We start from the raw sequence: 23,756 nt of genomic DNA, 5'->3' as shown, positions 1-23,756 counted from the left end.
GAATGATGAGGGGAAGGATGGATGGATGGATGGATGATGAGGGGATGGATGGATGGATGGATGATGAGGGGAAGGATGGATGGATGGCGAGGGGATGGATGATGAGGGGGTGGGTGAAAGGATGAATGGATGGATGGATGATGAGGGGAAGGATGGATGGATGATGAGGGGAAGGATGGATGGATGGGTGGGTGGGTGAAAGGATGGATGGATGGATGATGAGGGGAAGGATGGATGGATGGTGAGGGGAAGGATGGATGGATGGATGATGAGTGGGTGGGAGAAAAGATTGATGGGTGGATGGATGGATGATGATGAGTGGGTGGGTGGGTGAAAGGATGGATGGATGGATGAGTGGGTGGGTGAATGGTGGGTAGGTGAAAGGATGGATGAGTGGATGGGTGAGTGGATGGTGGGTGGGTGAAAGGATGGATGGATGGGTGGGTGGATGGTTGGGTGGATGATGGGTGGGTGGGTGGATGAGTGAAATGATATATGGATTGATAAGTGCAAGGGTGAATGAATGGACGTATGAGTGAAAGGGTGGATGTAAGGATGGATGAGTGAGTGAAAGGGAGGGTAGATGGACAAAAGGATGAATAGATGTGTGAAGGAGTAAAATGATAGATGGATGAGTGATAGGGTCAATGGATGGGTTCATGAGTGGATGAGTAGATGGATGGATGGGTGGGTGGGTGGATGAATGGATGGAAGGAAGGTTGGCTAAGTGAAAAGGTTGTTGGAGAGAGAAAGGGAGGATGGATGGATGACTAAACGAGTGGATGGGTGGAAGGATTAGTAAGTGAAAGGATGGCTGGATTGGTGAAAGGGTAAATGGCTGGATGGATGAATGAATGGATGAATGAGATGAAGATGGATGGATACGTGTACAGATGGATAGGGTGAAAGGGTGGATGGATGGATGGATGATGGATGAGTGAAGGGATGGATAAGTGAAATGGTAGATGGAAGGATACATGATGGATAGGTTTGCAAATGGTTGAATATGTGTGGAAATGGCTGGGCTTACTTATATACTATTGCGCGACCTCTGATGTGTCTGTAAAACGTACCTATTGTCCTGAAGTTTTGTCCTGAAGTTTTGTCCTGAATTTTGACCTCCTGTCCTGAATTTTTGTCCTGAATTTTGACCCTTTGTCCTGAATTTTTACACTCACCGTCCTGAATTTGCACCAATGCCAGTTGGTCACCCTAGAGTGGCGGTGCTGTCACCTCACTTCAACTATCGATTAAGATAATGGCAGGCACGTTTACTAGTTAGGTGTGCCACGAAGGAGAGCGTGAACAACGCGCAGGCGCTTTGGAACCCTCGCCTTTGCTTGCGCCCAGGTAAACAAACAGCTTGCAACCAGAGTCCAGGTGTGTGACGCCAGCCAGGGGAGTTCAAGTGACTTAAGCAATCTGCAGTGAAAACAAAAGCAACAGCCCGTGCGTCGGCTGAAACAACTGTTTGATTTACAATTCAGGGCAAAAAAATGCAAACATTCCAGGAGCTTCTCTCTAGCACATCAGCTCGCATTACTGCATTCTGCAGCTGGCCAGCTCAGGGTACATCGCTGGCTGCACAAGACGTTTACTCATGCACCTTAAGTGGGTGACCCCTGAATACAATGAAAAAAACAAAGGGTAACTAAGCTGTGCCTCTTCGTGAAATTTGGTTTTACAAATGGTTAGTGTTCTGTAACTTGAGTTTACAGTGGGGAAAAACCACACAAAACACGGCGTTCATGTTTTCGCACATTTCCAACTTCGGCTCTTGGCAGCCGGCAGACGCTAGAGGGAGTTCGTTCAAAGAAACACAAAGGGACCAGTCAACCTCACGGAGTCCCTGGCTGCTACCAAGTGCCATACTTTAAATCCAACAAAAGGCCCGAGTAACACAAAAACTCACCACCCCCTCTATTCTGGCAGCAGGCTGGAACAGACGGGACACACATCAGCAGGCCATCGCGACATGACCGACAGAAGATCCCACTTCTACAGCTGAGTAGTGAAACGAGGACAGCCCTCAAGGAATGCGAGATAACAGAAATGAACCAACACCTCAACTATCAGCCCATCCAGTGACAGCAAAATCCCCCTTGATTCCACACGAGAGGAACTGGGGCTTAAAATGAAACCTACTACAGTAAAAGTCGGTATTCTGGTGATGTATGGACCCAAGATTTCTTGCAACTGGCAAGGCCGGGGTGTGCTGTGTGCCCTGTATGTATTCAGACCTCAGGCCTGTGCTTCCAATAACAAGCCGCACACGGGGAGGGGTTCTGCCATGTGTGACCACTCAGAGAACTCACGACGCCAACTTTCTAGGCTGTGAGGCTTTCCTCAAGCCTCGCCAGGGGTGGTGCGTGGCACTAAAGGAAAGAATCGTGCGTTGCGGGCAGCGAGAGCATTTACTTGACTGAGAAAGTAAGCATGAGGAAGCATCAGAGTCCGAGGTCACACACCCTTTGTCCACACGCAACAGCAAGTTACAAGGAAATACAACCGAGTCACGTGACCAGAAACAAGTGTTTACATTTTCAGCTTCCTAGAATCGAGGAAAGCAGTTTAGTTCGCAGGCTTAATCTTACAATGCAGCAGCATTTAAGCTTCAAGACTCCACATATACACTGATAAACAAATTAGGCGCCAACACGCCACTTAAATTTGCACTTGTGAAAAGGTGAATGACAGGTGTGGCACACACAAGCCGTATGCCATAATTTACCATCACTGATTATAAAAACACATCTACACGTTCTCACCGTATTGCATGTACATACATTCAATAATACACAGTAAAATTAAGAAAAATAAAATATGTAATGCACTCCACTAATCTCGCATATGAAAGCTGCAAGCGTCCCCGGAGGGGAAGGGGGATAAACGGCAATGCCGCGCTCAGGCAGCCCTGTCGTGGGGCAGAACGGTGCTAGAGGGTGACTGTCCCTGCTGCTGTCTGGGGATGAGGTGTGCCACACACACATCCCTGCTGGCAGCAGCGCCGAGTTATGTCACGAGAGCCCGCGGAGAACGGGGACACAAGGCCCAGGGACGGTGGCTCCGGTGGGTCCACATGAAGCCGCGGGCGCAGCGCAGCGCTGGGTGCCCACGGGAGAACCGCAGTGGAGACCACCAGTGGGGCTGCAGCTCCAGGCTCTAACTAGAGCCCACCCCAGAAGCACAGACCCCCCATCCCTTCTCTGCATCAGGTTCAAATTCACCGTGCATAGAGCCTGTATCGACCTCTCTCTCCAGGACTAGTTTAGCTACCACCCCCGGTAAAGTGACCAGCACTGACATCTGCGGACTGCACCGCCTCCAGCGGACCCGGGTGTGCGCCTCAACTGAGACGCTGTACATGGGAGCATCTGCGCTATACAGAAGGGGTATCTGCGGCCTTCGCACATCGGCGGGGACTTCAGGTAAATAAGGAACAGCAAAGAAATAACAGCGCATCTAGAGAGACAGCAGTATCAGGAACAAAAGCAGAAATCTCCGTTTTGACCTTTCACAAGCGAGAGCTCCCTTGCATCAGTGGCCGGGTCTCAAACTACCGCGGCGTCCGGCTGGAACTCCAGGCAAAAAATGGAAAACGAGTTGGGGGGGCAGTATCGATGTCAGCGAGGATTTCGGGGCGCAGTCAGTGGAGCCCAGAGCGCTTCTGTCTCGGGGAGCAGCCGGGCACAGAGTTATACCCTTGCCCCCTTAGAGGAGCGACCCCCTCTTCACACCAATCACCATGGCAGGGGGCGGCACGCACGAGGTGCCGCCTCGGCTGAGGTTTCGTCTCTGCTCTCAGCTTAGGTTTCGTTTCCCGAGTTTGTCGAAAATCCTGGAAATCCGCCAAAATGCATTAGAGCCTCTTCAAAGAGGAAGACCCATCCGTCAACATCCACAATACAATGAGGGGCGGGTGGAGGCACTGAGCAAGCACTTTATTTATTTATGCGTTTTTATATAGCGCGGACTTTACGTCAGAGCGCTTCACAATAGGAACAGAAATGATACATCATGAGAAACATTACACACGAACATTACAAGTGAACAAATTACAAAAGCAAATGTTACATTACATGAGGCAAAAGTGATCATCGTGGGCAAACAAAATACAAGAGGAGCGAACGGTGCATTACAGGAGGAGACGAGAGAACAATCACCGCCACAGCCCGGAGGAAAACACCGGAAGCAGATGTCCGGCCCGCCGCCTGGTTGTGGGCGGGCCGGGAAGAGGTGTGTCCACTCCCACTGCCTTGCGGAAGCTTTGCCTGTTGTGACCGGAGATGCCGTGCCAGCCATGGCGCCCCGTGCAGAAGATGGAGCCCCCGCTGGAGAAGGAGAGACCGGCCCGCCGCCGAGCGCCAGCCGACCCGGTGAGTCCCGAATGTACGTGGCGGGCGGGGGCCCTTCTATGTATGCGGGGGGGGTGTGTGCGCGCGGGGGGGGGGTGCGCGCGTGTGTCTGTGTGTGTGGGTGTGTGGGCCTTCCTGCCTGCGTGTGCATGTGTCGTGGGGTGGGAGGGGTGGGGGCTGTCTGTGTGTGAGCAAGTTACTCTGCGCATGCGCGCCTCAGACGCGCGCTCACGCGGTCAAAACTGGAAAAGAAAAGCTCGTGTCAGATTGGTGTCCTCAAAACTAGATACGGGTAGCAATAGGTCTGAAGCAGACACCTCAATGCTCACGCATTGAGAGTACGTCTGCTCGACCTAAAAATGAAATAGTGTGCGAAATCTTGAGATGTGCGGAGTGTGAGACCTCTGAGATCTGTTTGCTGCAGTTTCTATCTCTGCTCTACAATAGCAAAATAAATGTGCAGCTATTGAGCAGCAAGGGGAGCAGAGAGGAAAAGAGGGAGACAGCGGTGAAGTGAGACAGTGCAGCAGAGAAGGTGTAGGAAATGGCACATATTTAAAGATTGGGAGGCTAATCGTAGCCGGATGGATGGATCTACAGGGAGGTGTTAGGGATGAAGGGAGAGAAAAAAAGAGGCGTGACAGACCTACACAGTAAGCGTCCTAAATCGAGATTCAGTTATACAAAGAGAACAGAGATGGAAAGAGATACATACACACATAAACAGAAACGATGCTGCAGAAGAGGTGACCTACCCAGCTTAAAGAAAATTTGCATTTGGACATGGGGGCTTCATGCTGAATATATGGCGATAAGAAAATGGTTTATCCGTTTTATTACATATGGGACATTCTGTGTCTTTCTATGTGTCTGTGTAGCACCAAGAAGCGCCTATAAACAACACGAGCTCACATAAGTCGCTCAGGAGTTCAGTGACACGACAAGTCCTCGAGGCGAGCACAGGCACTGGAAACTGCTTTGGTGGGAAAGAAGCGCAGAACACAAGCCAGATTGGAGGCCGTCAGAGAGACACCAATGCATGTTTAAAACCGTGGTTTGTTCGGAATCTGCAAGAGCTGCTTCACACGTGCAAACCCGCACTCCAGACCACTAAATGGAAAGGCGAATAGTTGTGCGGACCCCACAAATTAAGCAACTGGTTAGACACATAAACAAGGAGTGTGACAGAACGCAGAGAGATTGTTGTAATACAGCCAATCACCACATTCTTCTGTTGCACGCCTTGTCTGTCAATCACATTGCCAGTGTGACCTAGGGCATGCCACTAGTTATAGAATTGATGTATAGCATTCCGCTGGAGACCCGTAGGAGGCAATTTGGTCCCCTGTCTCACCCCCCCCCCCTTCAAATATAGCGCTATGAGTCAGTGGTTCAAAGAGCAAAATTGTTCATGTTTGATGGGAGAGCATCGAGTGCACATCACATCACACATGCACAGTTCTTTTCCTTTGCAGGAAGAAATGTCGCGCAAAACTTCTGGCAATCTGGGAGGCAGGGGCACAATTGCGAAAGCACCGCCAGCCCACTTAATAGGAGAGCAACCACAAAGCCCTCTGTCCTACTTCCTGTAAAGAATTGCAATATTGAGCTTGCCACAACTTTAAAAACAAGCAGTGTCGGGCACACCTGACAGCCTTTGCATGCGCGCCAAGGCGTGTGACAGCGTCCGATGGTAGGCAATGACACTGGACAAGGCGGGTGCCCAGGAGGTGGCAGAAGGCAGGGAAGGGGGAAGATAATACAATTTCCCTGTTTCTGCCATCGGGAAGTACATGTAATACTTAAACAAGTTGGCTCCGTGGAGCCGACGGGGGGAGGGAAACTGAAAGTGCCCGTGCTGCCAGCCTGCTGGGACAGGAGATGTGCACGCGTACGGAGTGCACATCTCCTGTCCGTACGCGTGCACATCTCCTGTCCGCACGTGCCATCTCCTGTCTCCCTTCAGCACAGAAAGCGGCAACAATAGAGCGAGGACGCAGATGGGGGGAGACTAGATTTTTCGCACGGCAGGGCAGAACCAAATCATTAATAACTGTGTTGCCTAATCCACTCCTGACGAATGTTTGTACTGGAATTGACCTATGTGTTGCATATGCGTGATAGTGTTGTAAATCTGTGTTTCTCGTTGAGGAGTCTGCTACAATACCTTCTGCCCATTGCTGTCCCTTGCTGCCCGCACTTGAGCACACTCTATGTACTTGCGACTCCTTTTCCCAATTGTATGTTTTTGCTTTTCAAGCAATAAAATAAAAAATAAAAAAAGACCTACCCAAACAAATGAGGCACCATTTTTTTCGGGGGGCTTGGAGGAATGCGGGGTGGGTGGAAGTTTGTGGCTCCCCGTAGATTCCAGAACTTTCCATCGCACAAATGTGAGGAAAATATGTTTTTGTTTGACAAAGTTTGAGGTTTGCAAGGGATTCTGGGTAACAGAACCTGGTGAGAGCCACACAAGTCACCCATCCTGGATTCCCCTGGGCGTCAAGTTTTCACAAATGTACAGGTTTGCTAGGGTTTCCATGGTGGCGGCCGAGCTAGGGACCCAAATCCCCAGCTAGACACATTGCAACAAAAACAAGCATTTACAATGCAATGGTTTTGCCTTTGTTAAAGTTAGAGCTATTGGCATTGCTCTTGACATTATTTTTATTTATGTTTTTTTAACAAAATAAATGGCATTGTCATTTACAATGCCACTAGCTTTATCTCTCGCAAATGACACACACACAGAGCCCCGCCACACAGAGCCCCCACACACACAGCCACACAGAGCCCCCCACACACACAGCCACACAGAGCCCTCCACACACACCCACACAGCACAAGCAGGCAACAGGGGCACACGGAGGCACAAGCAGGCAACAGGGGCACACAGAGGCACAAGCAGGCAACAGGGGCACACAGACGCACAAGCAGGCAACAGGGGCACACAGAGGCACAAGCAGACAACAGGGGCACACAGAGACACAAGCAGGCAACAGGGGCACACATAGGCACAAGCAGGCAACAGGGGCACACGCAACAGGGGCACCAAAACGGAGGCCCAAGCAGGCAACAGGGGCACAAAAACGGAGGCACAAGCAGGCAACAGGGGCACGAAAACGGAGGCACAAGCAGGCAACAGGGGCACACGGAGGCACAAGCAGGCAACAGGGGCACACGGAGGCAACAGGGGCACACGGAGGCACAAGCAGGCAACAGGGGCACACGGAGGCACAAGCAGGCAACAGGGGCACGAAAACAGGCACAAGCAGGCAACAGGGGCACGAAAACTGAGGCACAAGCAGGCGACAGGGGCACAAGGAGGCACCAGCAGGCAACAGGGGCACACGGAGGCACAAGCAGGCAACAGGGGCACACGGAGGCACAAGCAGGCAACAGGGGCACACGGAGGCACAAACAGGCAACAGGGGCATACGGAGGCACAAACAGGCAACAGGGGCACACGGAGGCACAAGCAGGCAACAGGGGCACACGGAGGCACAAGCAGGCAACAGGGTCATGAAAACAAGCACAAGCAGGCAAAAGGGTCACAAGCATGAATTGTAATTTAGACGGGGCTGAAGGGGAGAACGGTCAGTAGGGAAGTAGTGCGGCTGGTGCAGTGGTACCAGGCCGAAAGGTGAGAGGGGCTGTCTGCACCCCAGTTTGGACAGTTTCCACTACCTAACAGGGATTGGTGGGAGGGGGGGCGTACTTCTTGCTTGCTTTAGGGCTGTTACTTCGGGGACGCAGTGCACGCTCCTGCCTGCTGCCGCCGGGACACGACAACAGGCAGGGAGAGGACAGGCTGGGAGAGGGCAGGGAGGAGACAGGCTGGGAGAGGGCAGGCTGGGAGAGGGAGGGGACAAGCTGGGAGAGGGCAGGCTGGGAGAGGGCAGGGAGGGGACAGGCTGGGAGAGGGCAGGCTGGAAGTAGACAGGCTGGGAGAGGACAGGCTGGGAGAGGACAGGCTGGGAAAGGGCAGGCTGGGAAAGGGCAGGCTGGGAAAGGGCAGGCTGGAAGTGGACAGGCTGGGAAAGGGCAGGGAGGGGACAGGCTGGGAGTGGGCAGGCTGGGAGTGGGCAGGCCGGGAGAGGACAGGCTGCGAGAGGACAGGCTGCGAGAGGACAGGCTGGGAGAGGGCAGGCTGGGAGAGGGCAGGCTGGGAGAGGGCAGGCTGGGAGAGGGCAGGCTGGGAGAGGGCAGGCTGGGAGAGGGCAGGCTGGGAGAGGGCAGGCTGGGAGAGGGCAGGCTGGGAGAGGGCAGGCTGGGAGAGGGCAGGCTGGGAGGGCAGGCTGGGAGAAGGCAGGCTGGGAGAGGGCAGGCTGAGAGAGGGCAGGCTGAGAGAGGGCAGGGAGGGGACAGGCTGGGAGAGAACAGGCTGGGAGAGAACAGGCTGGGAGAGGACAGGCTGCGAGAGGACAGGCTGGGAGAGGACAGGCTGGGAGAGGACAGGCTGGGAGAGGACAGGCTGGGAGAGGACAGGCTGGGAGAGGACAGGCTGGGAGAGGACAGGCTGGGAGAGGACAGGCTGGGAGAGGACAGGCTGGGAGAGGGCAGGCTGGGAGAGGGCAGGCTGGGAGAGGGCAGGCTGGGAGAGGGCAGGCTGGGAGAGGGCAGGCTGGGAGAGGGCTACACTGCTTTCCAAGAAGGCTAGTGCAGAAGGTGTGCAAGCACTTATGGGAAAAGCGGGGCTGCATCATAGCAGCAAGTAGTTTCAGAGATATGAGCATGCAGAAGGCGGCTGGCTACCTTGAGGTCGAGAGAAAGAAGCGCACTAATGATGGCCAGCTTCGGATCAGAGGAAGGAGCAAGCAAAAAGTGGCTCAAAGGTGTGAGTCAAAGGAACAAACAGGAGGACCACTTCCGTGAAGGATAGTGTGTCTGGCTGGGCATCAGAGCAGCGAGTAGTATCAGAGGAAGGCAGGAGCAGAAGGTGGCTGGTAGGTGTCAAAGGAACGCACGTGCAGAATATAGCTTCAAGTGGGTTCGTTTCAGATGAAGCCGGGCAACCGTAAAGGGAGGGCAAAACTGTGCATTATAGCAGCGAGTAGATTCAAAGAGGCGTGCAGAAGGTAGTCTGCTGTGAGAGTCCGAGGAAGGTGTGTGCAGTGAGCAGAGCACGTGGGCAAAAGCGGGTGCGAGGAATACGTGCATGCGATGTCCGGTAGTAAGGGGGACAAGGAGCTACGCGACACAGCATTGAGTGGAGGCAGGGGAAGGTAGAAGCAGAGGGCGGCCAGCATTCAGCCAGGGGAAGGCAGGCGCCAAAGGTGTTCAGGAGTGCAGCGCTGTGAAGCGGCAGCGAGCAGTGTCAGAGCTACGACTGTGCCAGAGGTGGCAAAGGAAGAAGGGTGCACAAGGAGGCCAGCGACGAGTGTCTGGGGAGGACACGTGCAGGAGGCAGCCAGTAGTGGGTGCCAGAGGAACGATACTGCAGAAGATTACCGAGAGTGGAGGAAGCACAGTTCTGAGGATTACAACACCAAGTAGCGTCAGGGGAAGGAATGTACGAGCAAATCGTGGCCGCACTCACCCAAAGATACATCATGTCAGACGGGACCCCCTGGGTCAGCAGGGACGGACCCCTTGCAGGCTGGCCAGCGGATTCTGCATGCAAGGCGCGAGAGTTCAGGAACAGCAGTACCAGCAGGGTCCCCTTCCTTCATGCAGGACCCGCTACCACCAAAACGAGGGTCCCACGCGGGAGCTGTGCCACAACGGAGCAGCTGTCGCCACAGGACCGAATAGTGGATGGACCCACGAGGAGCAAGAGAGGGGGGGGGGGGGAGAGCCCACTCCGCTCAGGGCCCGGCACACTATGGAGAAAGAATAAAGTCCCACAAAGTGAGAGTTCGGTAGCACTCGGGAAGCGCGCCCTCCTCGGCACAGGATACACTTCAGTCCAGGCACAGAGTTCACGAGGAAGAGTTCAGGAGCAAAAAACTCCCCTGGGAGCCGGGCGCGCGGCAGCTTGAAGGAGCGAAGCTCGCGAGGGCAGGACGTCAGCAGCTGCGCAATCCGATGCGCACCGGAGGTGGAAGACCCCGGCACGAGCTCGGTCCCTAACTCCACCGTATGCTGCCGGACCCTCAGCAGCAACGCCTGCACGGAACTGCTACAGATGACACTGCATTAACTGCCAACTCACTGCACACTGCTTGCACTCACAGCCGCCCTGGCGCCCCGGGGGAACCGCCGAGCACTGACAGATCATTACCGAGGCAGGCCAGGGAGCAGGGCGGGACGCCTGGGCGAGGCAGGTACAGGGGGGTGGGGAACCAAGACAGGTACAGCAAACGAGAACAGGGAATGGAGGGCGAATACAGCGAGAGGGACACAGGTACATGGAGGAGGCGAAGGAAGCAACACAGGTGTGGAAGAGGAGACAAACCCGACACAGGTAGGAAGCCAAACAAGAATGGAGGGGGGGCGTGCAACATGTAGAGGGAACGGGCAAGGGACACAAGTACAGGAAGATAACGGCAATTACAGGGAAAGAACGGAAAGCAAACAGTCAATAATGGGCACAGGGAGCAGAGAACATGGAAATAGGGTTCCAGGGGAGGTAGTGGCACAGATGAGCAACATAAATACAAGTGAGGAGGAATAACAAAGGCACCACCGCTCACGGAGCAGGAAGGCAGGTGCCGGCAATGCCGGACCAGATTCGGGGGCGTTCCCGGCTTTCGGCTGACGTCGCGTGACGTCGGCAAAAGCCAAAGAATCTCGGGAACGCCCCCGAATCTGGTCCGGCATTGACGGACAGGCCCCTCGTCCAATGGCTAGGCTCCATTTATGGAGCCAGCCAATGAATGACGAGGGCCGACCCAAACCCACACTACAGTTCTCATTAGGTTTTCGCCTGCGCAAAAAAGATGCGCAGAGCGCATCTTTTCGCCAGGCAAAACCTAAAAAGGGTCAGTTTTCTGTGGAAAAATGTGATATGTCCACATTGTTTTTGTGGCTGTTTCCCATCACAGGCACTAGTCCCACCCACCCACTCAAGTGAAGTACTATGTTTACTTTAAAAAAAAAAAAAAATCCCTCTATTTCTCTAGCTCTGTCTTTGCACTTGTGTGTGCCACATTTGTCTTGCCAGACCTCATAGTCTACCTGTGACTGCCCTGTGCTTTTTTGTTTTCCTCTACTTCAACTCTACCTGTATTTATTTCATTCAATTTCATGCTTTGTTTGTTCCTGTTTTAGGTGCGGGTTGATTCCCTGAACCCTCAGTGGACGTCCTCACTTTCCCTGGGTGTCATTGGGTGCCCACCAGAGCGGCTGAACTTCCCTGCCACTGCCTGTTCATTAAAGCGATCCAGCTGGTTGATACAACGTGACTCCGTATTCCACAACTCGCTAAAGGTTAGTGGAATGTACATCTTTTGGGATGGACTTACTTGTTGAAGAGTAGTGGAGTGTGTATCTTTTGGGCTGAACTAACGCAGAGGAATTTTGGTGTTTACACATCTGAAAGGACAACAACACTAATGGTTACTGAGTATAAATTAGTGGCTAATTTAACTCCTTGAAGATTGCTGGGATGTGCCTCTTGAGGAACTGAATTGGCTTCCAGAAGTTGAGCGGTGTGTGTATCTTTAAAGACAAACTTAACCCCCTCAAGGTTGTTGTAGAGTGCGTCTAGAGTGACTGGTAACTCAGCAGATTACTGGTGTATACACTCGGAAAAGGAAGAAAGGGGCCCCATGTCATTTTATGCTTCTCTCTGCTCGCAGTCATTTCTTTGTTGGGTGCTAACAACAAAGAAGCACATCTTGACCAGACTCTGAGCTGTTGTATTTTGCTTTTTGTGTATTTTTTAGACAAAGACTTGGCTTCTGTCTGTTTTAGTGTTCATTGAGGAGTATTTTGCTTTCACTTACCATCTTGTGAACAGCTTTCATACAATAACTAGACAACCCCACCCCAAACATCCTTTTCTTGATGTGGTGATGAATCCTTCAGAGTCTGCTAAGTGATTTAGCTGGTTTCAAAATGGGATACAGAGATGGATGATTGGATTATGATTGGGTTGTTCCCCCCTCACCGGTTTCTTTCTACTGCTCAGATTGTCGAGAACTATGGCCCAAACCTGGACACATGTCCTGAGGGGACTGCTCTGGGCCTTCTGGTGGATGGGAACAATTGCCTACATCTCTTTGTGAATGGAATGGACCAGGGCGTAGCAGCTCAGGACATGCCAAACCCTTGTTTCCTGCTTATCGACCTGTATGGCCAGTGTGAGCAGGTGAGTATCCGTTGCTATTCCTGCTCTTTCTTGTGCTTTACATTCCTCTGGGTCCCACACCCTACCGGTCTCATCATTTGCTATATTTTTTTTTCCTCCCATCCTCTTGGTGTTCATTTTACCACATCTCTCAGTTCTTCGACCCCACGGGACTCTGTTGCTTCAAGTTCTCTTTAACAGTTTTCCTCCTTGTTGTTCCTGATTTTTATCACTTTCATTCTTTCTCTCCATTTACTGACTCCCAGAATTTCTCTCCCTATTTTTATTCACCACCCCTTTTCTTATTCCACCTGCTTCATTCCTCTTTCATGCCTCTTTTTACTCCATATCAAGTCTGTCTGCTGTGTCCTTGCTTCCTCCTTTACCCAATTTGTGTTCTCATTTACTCCTCTTGTGTACAGGTACTCTATTTAGGTTCTCCTTGCTGTACCTGCTTCGCCACCAATTTTGTTTTTCGCTTCTCATGTTTTTATCTATTGTGCCACATCTTGCTTTTTCATTGTCTGCACTCATGTCCTCTTTTTTCCTTCGTTCAGTACCTCCTAATTTCCCACTAAAAACTGTTTTCTAATGGATGATGGCTCTCACATATTGGTAACGTGTTTTATCACTATACGCCAATAGCAGATCATGCTCATGAGGTGCCACCCAAGTGACCTTCTGCTCACCATCACGTAGGCGCTGGATGTAAACTCAGCAGCACTACAACATTTTCTTCTATTTTGGGGAACATATCTCTGCCTATGTCTCGACTTTATGCCTTGCAGCTTTTACTGCAATCACGACTGGTATGTGCTGCTTGTAGAAAATTGTCCCTTTTTAGGTCTCGCCTATGCAGTGCGCAAGCGCTGCTTTGGAGTGACCTCTTGGAATCACTCCGAACATTTTTGGTAACTCATGCATGTTCTGCACTGTTTCCAATGAGCACTCGTGCATGTACGGCGTTCACCTTGCGGGAGCGAGCAGCGGAGCCATCTGTTTGCAATTATCGCACTCACGCTTTGGAAACAGATGGCGCCGTTGCTTGCTCCCGCAAGGTAAACGCTGTACATTGACTGAGCCTCAAAGCTGCGCCCGTTCCCTACCCGCTTTTCTGTTTATATAGTGGCGTACTGGAGGGGAGACCTACCTAGTGCCGGCTGACTGTCATCACCAAAATGTGGGATGTTCGGCAAATCACTTTGTTTTGTGGCCTCAGTTTTAACTCCGAAAGGTCAGGGTGGGCTCAACCGTATTTCAGGGAGCACTTAAGAGAATAGGTCAGGGGGTTCTAAAGATTAAAAATTCTCCGAAAACTCCAGGTATCCTTTTATTTGCGGAGTTTCAGGGGATATTAAAAGAAAGAAAGGTAATAGGGGTTGTGAGGATTTAATGGTCCTGTGACCCTAATGTCGCTGCCAACATGTTTCAGCCTATTGAGATTGGCCCATCTGGGTCCTAGGCTTTCTTCAGGGCAAAAAAAGAGATTTACTCCCTAGATTTCAGTAAGGTACTACCCTATTGTGATATAAAGTGCAGATAGCTTCATCTAAAAACCGGTCTGAAATATACTCATCCTGAATCCGGTGTATCAGCTTTGTGTCCAACCCTGCTGTGGTTGATTAGTCGAATCTCATAGGAACACTGTGTAGGGGGTAGTGCTGTAGTCAAACAGTCATCAGGGATCCAGCCCCGATTAATCATCTATTAGGGTCCGCGTATCACGGCTCTCAGAGACCTCATTATACAAGTCACCTGGGACTTTTTCAGCTTCTCCAGTGTATTTACTGTGGCAGATGAGTCTATACAAGCAAGCCTGTAAGATTTGCTATAGTACCACAAGGGGTCAGGATTGTTTTGGCGATTTCCCCATGCTGACCCTATTGTCTGCTGACTGCACAAATTGTAATGACCCGAGATTGTTACTAAACGTTCTTTAGCTTACTGGTGACTGGTAAAGATAGTTACCTGAAAAGAGCTCTTCAGTGTTTACATATTCCCAATTAGGATAATTAACAACGACATTCTAGGACTGGGACAACTAAGTGTAAAATAATTGACAAAGACCATAAACAAACTCCTCTCCAAATGTGTGTGGGAACAGGAATTTCATACCACCAGTTTTTCCTACTCTTTCTCTTATCCACCCCCTCTGTATGCCTTCCTCTCCTCATTTCCCATTCATGTTTTTCCACCTTATCCTGGTACTGCCTGCTAACCCACCATTGTATCAACTGCTTTAAGCATCTTCATTGGTGATCCCTATTCTGTTTTTTCCCCATGTCCAATGTTTGTGTCTTTTTTTCTAGGTCACCATAGTGACAAATGATGTCCCAGCTGCAGGTGCCGATGGCATCCAGTCTCGTTGCAGAGCGGACATGGAGAAAGCAGATATGGTGGACGGTAAGTTGCAGTACCCATCACCCTTTCTTGTAAACTTATGTGGCATGCTCAGTTTGTGTTTTTCTATCAGTTCACTCTTGCAGTAATAACGTTGATTGCTAAGTAATTACTTATTGCCAGTCCCACCTTCAATCATCCTGTGAGCAAATTACACCACTGAAAAGTGCATTCTGAGGCCATGGGTTGAGCCTTTCATACAACCCTTCTTCCAGTGTCTTTGTTGTGTGAGTTGATTTTGATGCCTTGGCCTCTTTGCCCACAGGAATTAAAGAGAGTGTGAGTTGGACACCACCTGTGGAAGTGCATACTGTGAAAACTTGTGAATACCATTCTCTCTGTGCCCGCTTCCGGGATCTCCTTATGCTGCCAGGTGAGAAGGCATGAACTGAAGGTGGGAAGGGTGTTGATAAACAGTTTAAAGGATGGTGAACATGTCCATATTACTACAGAAGAAAATTCCCTCATGGCCTAAATACTTTACATCTTACCACTTAGTTTACGTACTTTTCAAAAGAAGGTCCTTCAAAACATGGCAATAACACTTTTAGTTGTATTTATACTGATTTATTCGTTTTTTTCATTTATATCAAAATTTATTTTGTACTTTTTTTGAGTTCATTACATTCCTTTTATATCTTTTCAATAAATAGTAAAAATTGAATCATCATGTTCGAGGCATATGGGCTGCAGATGGTACATTTATGAATAGATCGCCATCTGGTGTTGGGCTCGGATGATTGCACTTGTTTTTCTTCTGGAGAAGTCTTTGTCGTCATCGATGACTCCTCCTCTAGGTGTTAGTGCGCATGGGCATCGGCTCCATCCTTAGATTGTTTTTTTCCGCCATCGGGTTCGGATGAGGATCGAAGCGCTCCGGATCGACTTTGATAAAGAAAGTTATATTCGGCGCGTAACCCTTTCCAATTCGACGGTATTGGTTATCGAACGCGACTACACTTCCATCTCGACGCGTTTCGAAGAACGACGACTACGAGAAGACCAGCTCGACGTAGTCCAGCCCGGAGTCCATGGAAAGGACTCCATTCAAAAAATGTCCAGCGTGTGGTGCTAAGTTCCCACACAAGGACCTACACGAGGTGTGCAACCTCTGCTGGTCCCCTGAACACGAATCCAGGGACTGTGAGGCCTGTGCAGCATTTTCCTCAAAATCGACGATTAGAAACCGTCGAGCCCGAAGACACAAGGTATCGAGAATGCAGTCACAAGCAATCCCGGAGCTGTTCGAGGACCAGCACCCAGAAGAGGAAGAAGAGGGCGACGAGGCGGGGTCAGAAGTGGACGAGTCCGACGTCGAGGAAATCGACGTCCAACAAACCGTGAGTGACGACGTCCCTTTACCAAAGAACAGACCCCGCACGGTGTCGACCCCGCCCTCGAGCCCGGTCAGACAACCGAAAAAAGTTTCCGACGCCCCGCCTTCGGGCCCGGCAACGAAACCGAAACACTCGGTCTCCCATCATGGTGGTTCGATAAACGACCCACCCCGACATCGACACCGAAGCTCCATATCAAGGAAAGCTCGAAGTCGAAACAGTCCATGTCGACACCGAAACACGCTTCGACGTCGAAAACAACATCGACACCGAAGACACCCTCGACACCGAAGACATCGGATCCGAATAAAATCTCGGTACCGAAAACACAAATGGACAGTCAAAAGAAAAAACACCGTTCGGACCCGAAAACTGCGGTACTGACACAGGAATATAAAACGGATCCTAAACAAAAGACTCTGTTTATTGATCCACAAACTGGCAAGGTAGTCACAGAACTACCCAAAAAGAGGAAAAATGAACAATCGGACGACAAAACTCCTCCGAAGAAGAGAACAATGGGGACAAATACAACTCCTCCCCCTTCTCCACATCCTAGAGACACACCCTCTTCTCCTATTCCTCACAATAGGCCAACTATTCCTCCCACACGACCATCTACACCTACAACAGATGTAGAAAGTGACACAGGGGAGGGAGAACATCCTGGGGATGATGAAGACACAATCCCAGAGGACGCAGACCCATGGGAACAGTACAATGTAGGGTCAGATAACGACCCTGAATTGTATCCGTCAAAACCTTCCCCTCCTGATGATAATACTGGGTTTGCGCAACTCATTAATAGAGCAGCAAAATACCACAAGGTAGAACTACATGCAGAACCTCAAATAGAGGATTTCCTATTAGAAACACTACCTGCTGCACAAAGAACATCAGGAACACTACCAATGCTTAAGGGCCTTCTCAATCACACATCAGAGATATTCAGTGAGGGCTAGGGCACTGAACCCAAGAATTGATAAGAAATATAGGGCAGCTCCAAAAGACCCAATATTCATCAAGGGACAAATTCCTCTAGACTCACTAGTGGTCATAAACGCTCGTAAGAGAGCAAACTCTTTAGCTATAGGAGAAGCTCCACCTCCTGACAAAGAGTCTAAGCTAATAGATGCCTCTGGCAAGAGAGTTGCATCTCAAGCGGCAAACAGCTGGCGCATAGCTAATACACAAGCACTACTTGCAAGGTATGACAGAGCGCATTATGATGAGTTAAAAAAACTCATCACACATCTCCCTAAAGAACATCAAAAGAGGGCAGATCAACTCATACAGGAAGGGAAGTTAATTACTAACACTTCAATCAAGTGCGCCCTAGACGCGGCAGACGCTGCAGCAAGATCCATAAACACAAGCATCATGTTAAGGAGACATGCATGGCTCATGGTTTCAGGGTTCAAACAAGAGGTGCAAACTTCATTACTGAACCAACCTTTTGATGAGAAAACACTTTTCGGCACAGGGACAGATGAGGCCTTAGAAAAGATGAAAAAGGATACGGAAACGGCTAAATCAATGGGAGCATTGCAACAGCCGACCCAAAGAGGTTCCTTTCGTAGGTCCACCTATAGAGGAGGATCCAAAAATACAGGTACAAGCCAGCAACAAACCTCTTTTACACCGACATCACCCAGAGGTAATTCTAGAGGTAGTTACAGAGGTAACAACAGCAAGGGTAGAGGACGCGGAAACAACAACAACCGCAACTCTCCAACCCCAAAGCAGAGACTTCATACAGCTCCCCCCAGACCATATAACACCGGTCGGGGGACGCCTATCACAGTTCCTACCTGTCTGGGAAAACATCACATCAGACAGGTGGGTGAGACAAATTATCCAACATGGTTATTGCCTGGAACTCACATCTACCCCACCAAACATCCCCCCCAAACAGCGTCCAATGAAACAAGATCACTTAACACTGTTAAAACAAGAAGTACTATCTCTGCTACAAAAGCATGCCATAGAGAAGGTTCCAAAGCAACAACAAGGAACAGGAGTATACTCCCTATACTTCCTAATTCCCAAAAAGGATGGGTCTCTAAGGCCAATACTAGACCTAAGACCTCTCAACGCTTACATAAATTCGGAACATTTCCTCATGGTCACGCTCCAACAAGTACTTCCTTTACTGAAGAAAGGGGACTTTCTTTCTACACTGGATCTAAAAGACGCTTACTTTCATATCCCGATTCACAAAGCCCACAGGAAATATCTAAGGTTTGTGGTAGAAGGACAACATTATCAGTTCAAAGTCCTTCCGTTTGGTGTCACGACGGCGCCAAGGGTGTTCACAAAATGCCTAGCAGTGGTTGCAGCCCACCTAAGAAGACAACAAATACATGTCTTCCCATACTTGGACGACTGGCTAATAAAGGCCAAGTCACAAGAGGAATGTCTTCAGAACACACAGAAGACAATTCACATGCTGCACCAACTAGGGTTCACTGTGAACTACACAAAGTCACACCTGCAACCAAGCAAGGTTCAACAATATTTAGGGGCTACTATAGACACAGAAAAAGCCAAAGTATACCCCAATCCAGTCAGGATCCAGACAATGCTTACAATCATTCAAAAATTTCAGCCACAACGCTCATTAACAGCAAGAGTGTTCATGCAGCTATTAGGGATGATGTCATCCTGCATACTGCTAATACCATATGCCAAACTACAAATGCATCCGCTACAAGAATGTTTAGCGACACAGTGGAATCAGGCTCAAGGACAGATTACAGATCTGGTGTTGGTAGACAACCGCACACACCGCTCTCTGAAGTGGTGGAACACAACAAATATTGCCAAGGGGCGGTCGTTCCTAGAACCAATTCCACAGGTGACAATAACAGCGGACGCATCGCTTACGGGATGGGGAGCGCATATGGAGAAATATACAGTACAAGGAAGATGGAGTGTGCAGGAAAGAAGGCTGCACATCAATCATGTAGAACTACTAGCAGTGTTTCTAGCATTGAAAGCCTTTCAAATGCATGTTACCAACAAAGCAGTCCTGATCAGAACAGACAACATGACAGCAATGTATTATATTCAAAAACAGGGGGGGACGCACTCTCTCCAACTATCCAGACTAGCGCAGGAAATTTGGAGATGGGCCATTCCTCAAAACATCTATCTGTTAGCAGAACACCTACCAGGAGTTCAAAACCAGATGGCAGACATCTTAAGCAGACAGTCGGAACAAATACACGAATGGGAACTGCACCAACAAATACTGCAACCATTCTTCCAAAGATGGGGACAACCAGAGATAGACCTCTTTGCCATTCATCAGAACGCAAAATGCCAAAGCTTCGCGTCCAGGTACCCACACCACCTGTCGCAGGGCAATGCGTTATGGATAAATTGGTCCAACAAATTTGCATACGCTTTCCCCCTCTCCCACTAATCCCATTTAGTGGTCAGAAAGCTGCAACAACACTCAATGACCACGATACTAGTAGCACCCACGTGGGCACGACAACCGTGGTTCACCACGCTCTTGCAACTCTCACAAGTGCCACACCAAAGCTAAGAATTCTACCCATGCACCTTACACAGAACCATGGAGAAATAATGCACCCAGATCCCACACAACTGAACCTAGCGATCTGGCTCCTGAAATCCTAGAATTTGGGTACTTAGATCTACCCCCAAATTGCATGGAGATAATTAAGCAAGCGCGACGTCCCACCACCAGAGCATGCTACGCAGCTAAGTGGAAGAGGTTTGCTATATACTGTACCACTAATAATATCAACCCTCTGGACGTATCAACAAAGGAGATTATTTGCTACTTACTACACTTACAGCAATGTAATCTCGCGTACACATCTATTAGAGTACATCTAGCAGCTATAGCAGCGTACCTACAAAACAGGCAGCACATATCCCTGTTTACAGTGCCAGCGATAAAAGCCTTCATGGAAGGCCTTAAGAGAGTCATTCCACCAAGATTACCACCTTCCCCGGTCTGGAACCTCAACGTAGTACTCACCAGACTAATGGGACCACCTTTCGAACCTATGCATAGGTGTGAAATACAATTCCTTACATGGAAGGTGGCCTTTCTTATAGCCATTACCTCACTCAGGAGAGTAAGTGAATTACAGGCATTGACAATACAAGAACCATTCCTACAATTACATCAGAATAAAGTGGTTCTTAGAACAAACCCAAAGTTCTTGCCTAAAGTAATTTCAGCATTTCACATCAATCAACCGGTGGAACTACCAGTCTTTTTCCCAAAGCCACAGACGGTAGCAGAAAGGGCCCTACATACACTAGATGTCAAAAGGGCCATTTTGTACTACATAGAAAGGACACAAAATTTCAGGAAAACTAAACAACTATTTGTAGCATTTTCCCCAACACATCAGGGCAATCCTATCTCTAAAGCAGGCATCGCTAGATGGATTGTAAGATGTATACAAATATGTTACATAAAAGCAAAGAGAACATTAACTGTTCCTCCTAGAGCTCATTCTACACGTAAGCTAGGAGCATCTATGGCATTCTTAGGAAACATTCCCCTAGATGACATATGTAGAGCAGCAACTTGGTCTACACCACATACCTTTACAAAGCACTACTGTGTTGATGTGCAGGCTACACAACAAGCCAGAGTGGGCCAAGCTGTATTAAAAACTCTATTTCAAACAGTTGCGACAGACACGGGTGACCACCGCTAGGGAGGTAACTGCTGTATAATCTATTCATAAATGTACCATCTGCAGCCCATATGCCTCGAACGGAATATGCTACTTACCAGTATGCATCTGTTCTTGGCATAGAGGGCTGCAGAGTGGTACATGCCCTCCCTGCCTCCCCGGAAACCAGTGTCTGTCCCAACATTATCTTATTTAGATACACTTACATGGGCATATCTTTATGTATTATACTACAATACTCCATCTAACCCTACTATGGCAAAACAATCTAAGGATGGAGCCGATGCCCATGCGCACTAACACCTAGAGGAGGAGTCATCGATGACGACAAAGACTTCTCCAGAAGAAAAACAAGTGCAATCATCCGAGCCCAACACCAGATGGCCATCTATTCATAAATGTACCACTCTGCAGCCCTCTATGCCAAGAACAGATGCATACTGGTAAGTGGCATATTCCATATATACTTTTCAAATTACCCAGTACAAATTCAATAAACAAAAGACACCCTACAGAACACACATCCGAATATACTCCCATTATCCATACATACACTAACACATACATCACTTCTCATCCACTATACTCTCTTTCTTCTGTGGCTAAGGTATCACAGGTTGTTGTGTGAACTATCACGCCAGGTCGACGCGCGTTTCGGTGGATTTATACCACCTTCCTCAGGACCTCAACAGAAAAAAGCTTGCTTCCTTATTGTGTGGACAAAGGGTATCCTTTGAGGGCTGCAAGGGGATGTTTTTAGTGGGGCTGAAGAATCGCTTGATTTGGTAGTCAGTCCTATTAAAAACCTGGGATTTATTAACTTGTATTTTTAGGTAATTTCTATTTTCTTATTTCAAAGAATTCCAGGCGCAGTTCCAACGAGGATATCTTGTTTTCATCAAGAGGCTCGATTTTATACTTTAGTCTTCTATAGTCCAGCAATTTATTTTCTTTTTTCCTTTAGTTCGATTTGAAAATGATTTCCATTTGGTCGGGTCCTACAGCCCGTATCTCCAGATCCGATCCATATTCACCGAAACGTGCGTCGACCTGGCGTGATAGTTCACACAACAACCTGTGATACCATAGCCACAGAAGAAAGAGAGTATAGTGGATGAGAAGTGATGTATGTGTTAGTGTATGTATGGATAATGTGTGAGTATATTCGGATGTGTGTTCTGTAGGGTGTCTTTTGTTTATTGAATTTGTACTGGGTAATTTGAAAAGTATATATATGATGATTCAATTTTTACTATTTATTGAAAAGATATAAAAGGAATGTAATGAAATCAAAATAAGTACAAAATACATTTTGATATAAGTGAAAAAAAGGAATAAATCAGTATAAATACAACTAAAAGTGTTATTGCCATGTTTTGAAGGACCTTCTTTTGAAAAGTACGTAAACGAAGTGATAAGATGTAAAGTATTTAGGCCATGAGGGAATTTTCTCTCGGTTGTATTGTTGTTTTCCTCTCTTTTCCCTGGCCAAAAGTATTGAAGCGGGGGTCCCTTGTATATGTTAGAGCGTGTCCATATTACTGTCTTTTAACCTGCTGTGGAGGGCCTCCCTCATCCGCCCATACAAGCAGGCGTTTGCTTTTAAGTCTCGATGGAACAGCTAATTTTATTGTTGCTCCTAATCTCTGACTTCTTGAGCGAAAAATTCATGTAATGTTATAGTGTATTTTTCACGTAGAAAGGCCAGGGGTGTGGAATTCCTGCAGCCCGACACCCAGGACATATTGTTTGGGGTCAAGGGCAAGAAGTTTTCATGTTTATTTTGTCCTTGGGAAAAGTAGGCCCACCCCTCAGCAGCACAAACCCTTTGGCTGCCAGATTACACTACCACGTTATGGACCAGGGAAGGGTACTGTCTGCAGTTAAGGTCGTATTTGTGTTCATATGTGAATGCTGTTCGAACTTGTATTAATGGTTCATTAATAAAAAGCCTTTATTATTAGGGTGAGCGCTCTAAGGAAATTTTGTATGTTCAGATTGCACTAGTGACCGTGGTTCCAGTATAAAAATGTGTACACACGTTTTCAAAGATAAACAATATAAGGATACCTATAATACTTATAGGATGGTCTCTAATTAGATGCAAATATATGTAAAAGCTTGAATGCAAGATTGATGATTCTATGCTTTCACAATAAAATGTTCATAAAAAAATGCAACTAGGAAAAAAAGTTTTGCTAAGCTGCTGTAACATTTTAGGTGCCATGTTTTTTGAAGCATCATTTATCAAAATGTGTTGATGCATGCTAGTATTTCCCAAAAATATTCATAATGGAAAATCAGTGTAACCAGTTGCAACAAAATTATAGGAAACATGAAAATAGACATGCATTGGCAAAGCCAATAGAGATGACGTTGGTGGTCAACCTTTTGATTATGTTAGTGCTTGTTTTGTTTTCTTAAACTCTATTGTGGGAGCTGCCAGGACTTCATTATAACAAACCTTGGCAAAAGCAAAAATATTTTTGGTCTCAAAAACCACACATGCATTTTAGCACTTTCAAATAATCATGTGTAGATTTCCTCATGTGAAAATCCTGTTGTGCAGTAACAAGTTAACTTTACCACCAACCACTTTTTCCCAAGCCCTGGAAAAAGTTTAACTTCTGCCCTTGTCAGGAGTAAATTTCCAACCTTTTTCTGTATGGGAAAACAGAGACAAGCTGATGAAAACCCATAAAACATGCAAGTTAGTAGGTTTGCCCAGACACAAAAGGGCATT

General features: G+C 48.4%; 1 protein-coding gene across 2 annotated transcripts in view; it reads left to right on the top strand.

Annotated features, from left to right (window-relative positions):
* The window catches only part of NEURL4 (neuralized E3 ubiquitin protein ligase 4), a 265,245-nt gene that overhangs the window by 193,050 nt on the left and 48,439 nt on the right, over nt 1-23,756 (top strand). For both annotated transcript variants that reach the window (XM_078669741.1, XM_078669742.1), the window contains exons 22-25: nt 11,568-11,726; nt 12,430-12,609; nt 14,898-14,991; nt 15,254-15,361. In XM_078669741.1, the coding sequence (XP_078525867.1) occupies nt 11,568-11,726; nt 12,430-12,609; nt 14,898-14,991; nt 15,254-15,361 (541 nt within the window). The remainder of the gene's footprint in view (nt 1-11,567; nt 11,727-12,429; nt 12,610-14,897; nt 14,992-15,253; nt 15,362-23,756) is intronic.

The sequence above is a fragment of the Lissotriton helveticus genome, chromosome 12 (assembly GCF_964261635.1).
Source record: "Lissotriton helveticus chromosome 12, aLisHel1.1, whole genome shotgun sequence".
In the NCBI taxonomy this organism is placed as follows: domain Eukaryota; kingdom Metazoa; phylum Chordata; class Amphibia; order Caudata; family Salamandridae; genus Lissotriton; species Lissotriton helveticus.
This window is presented reverse-complemented; position numbering and strand designations above follow the sequence as displayed.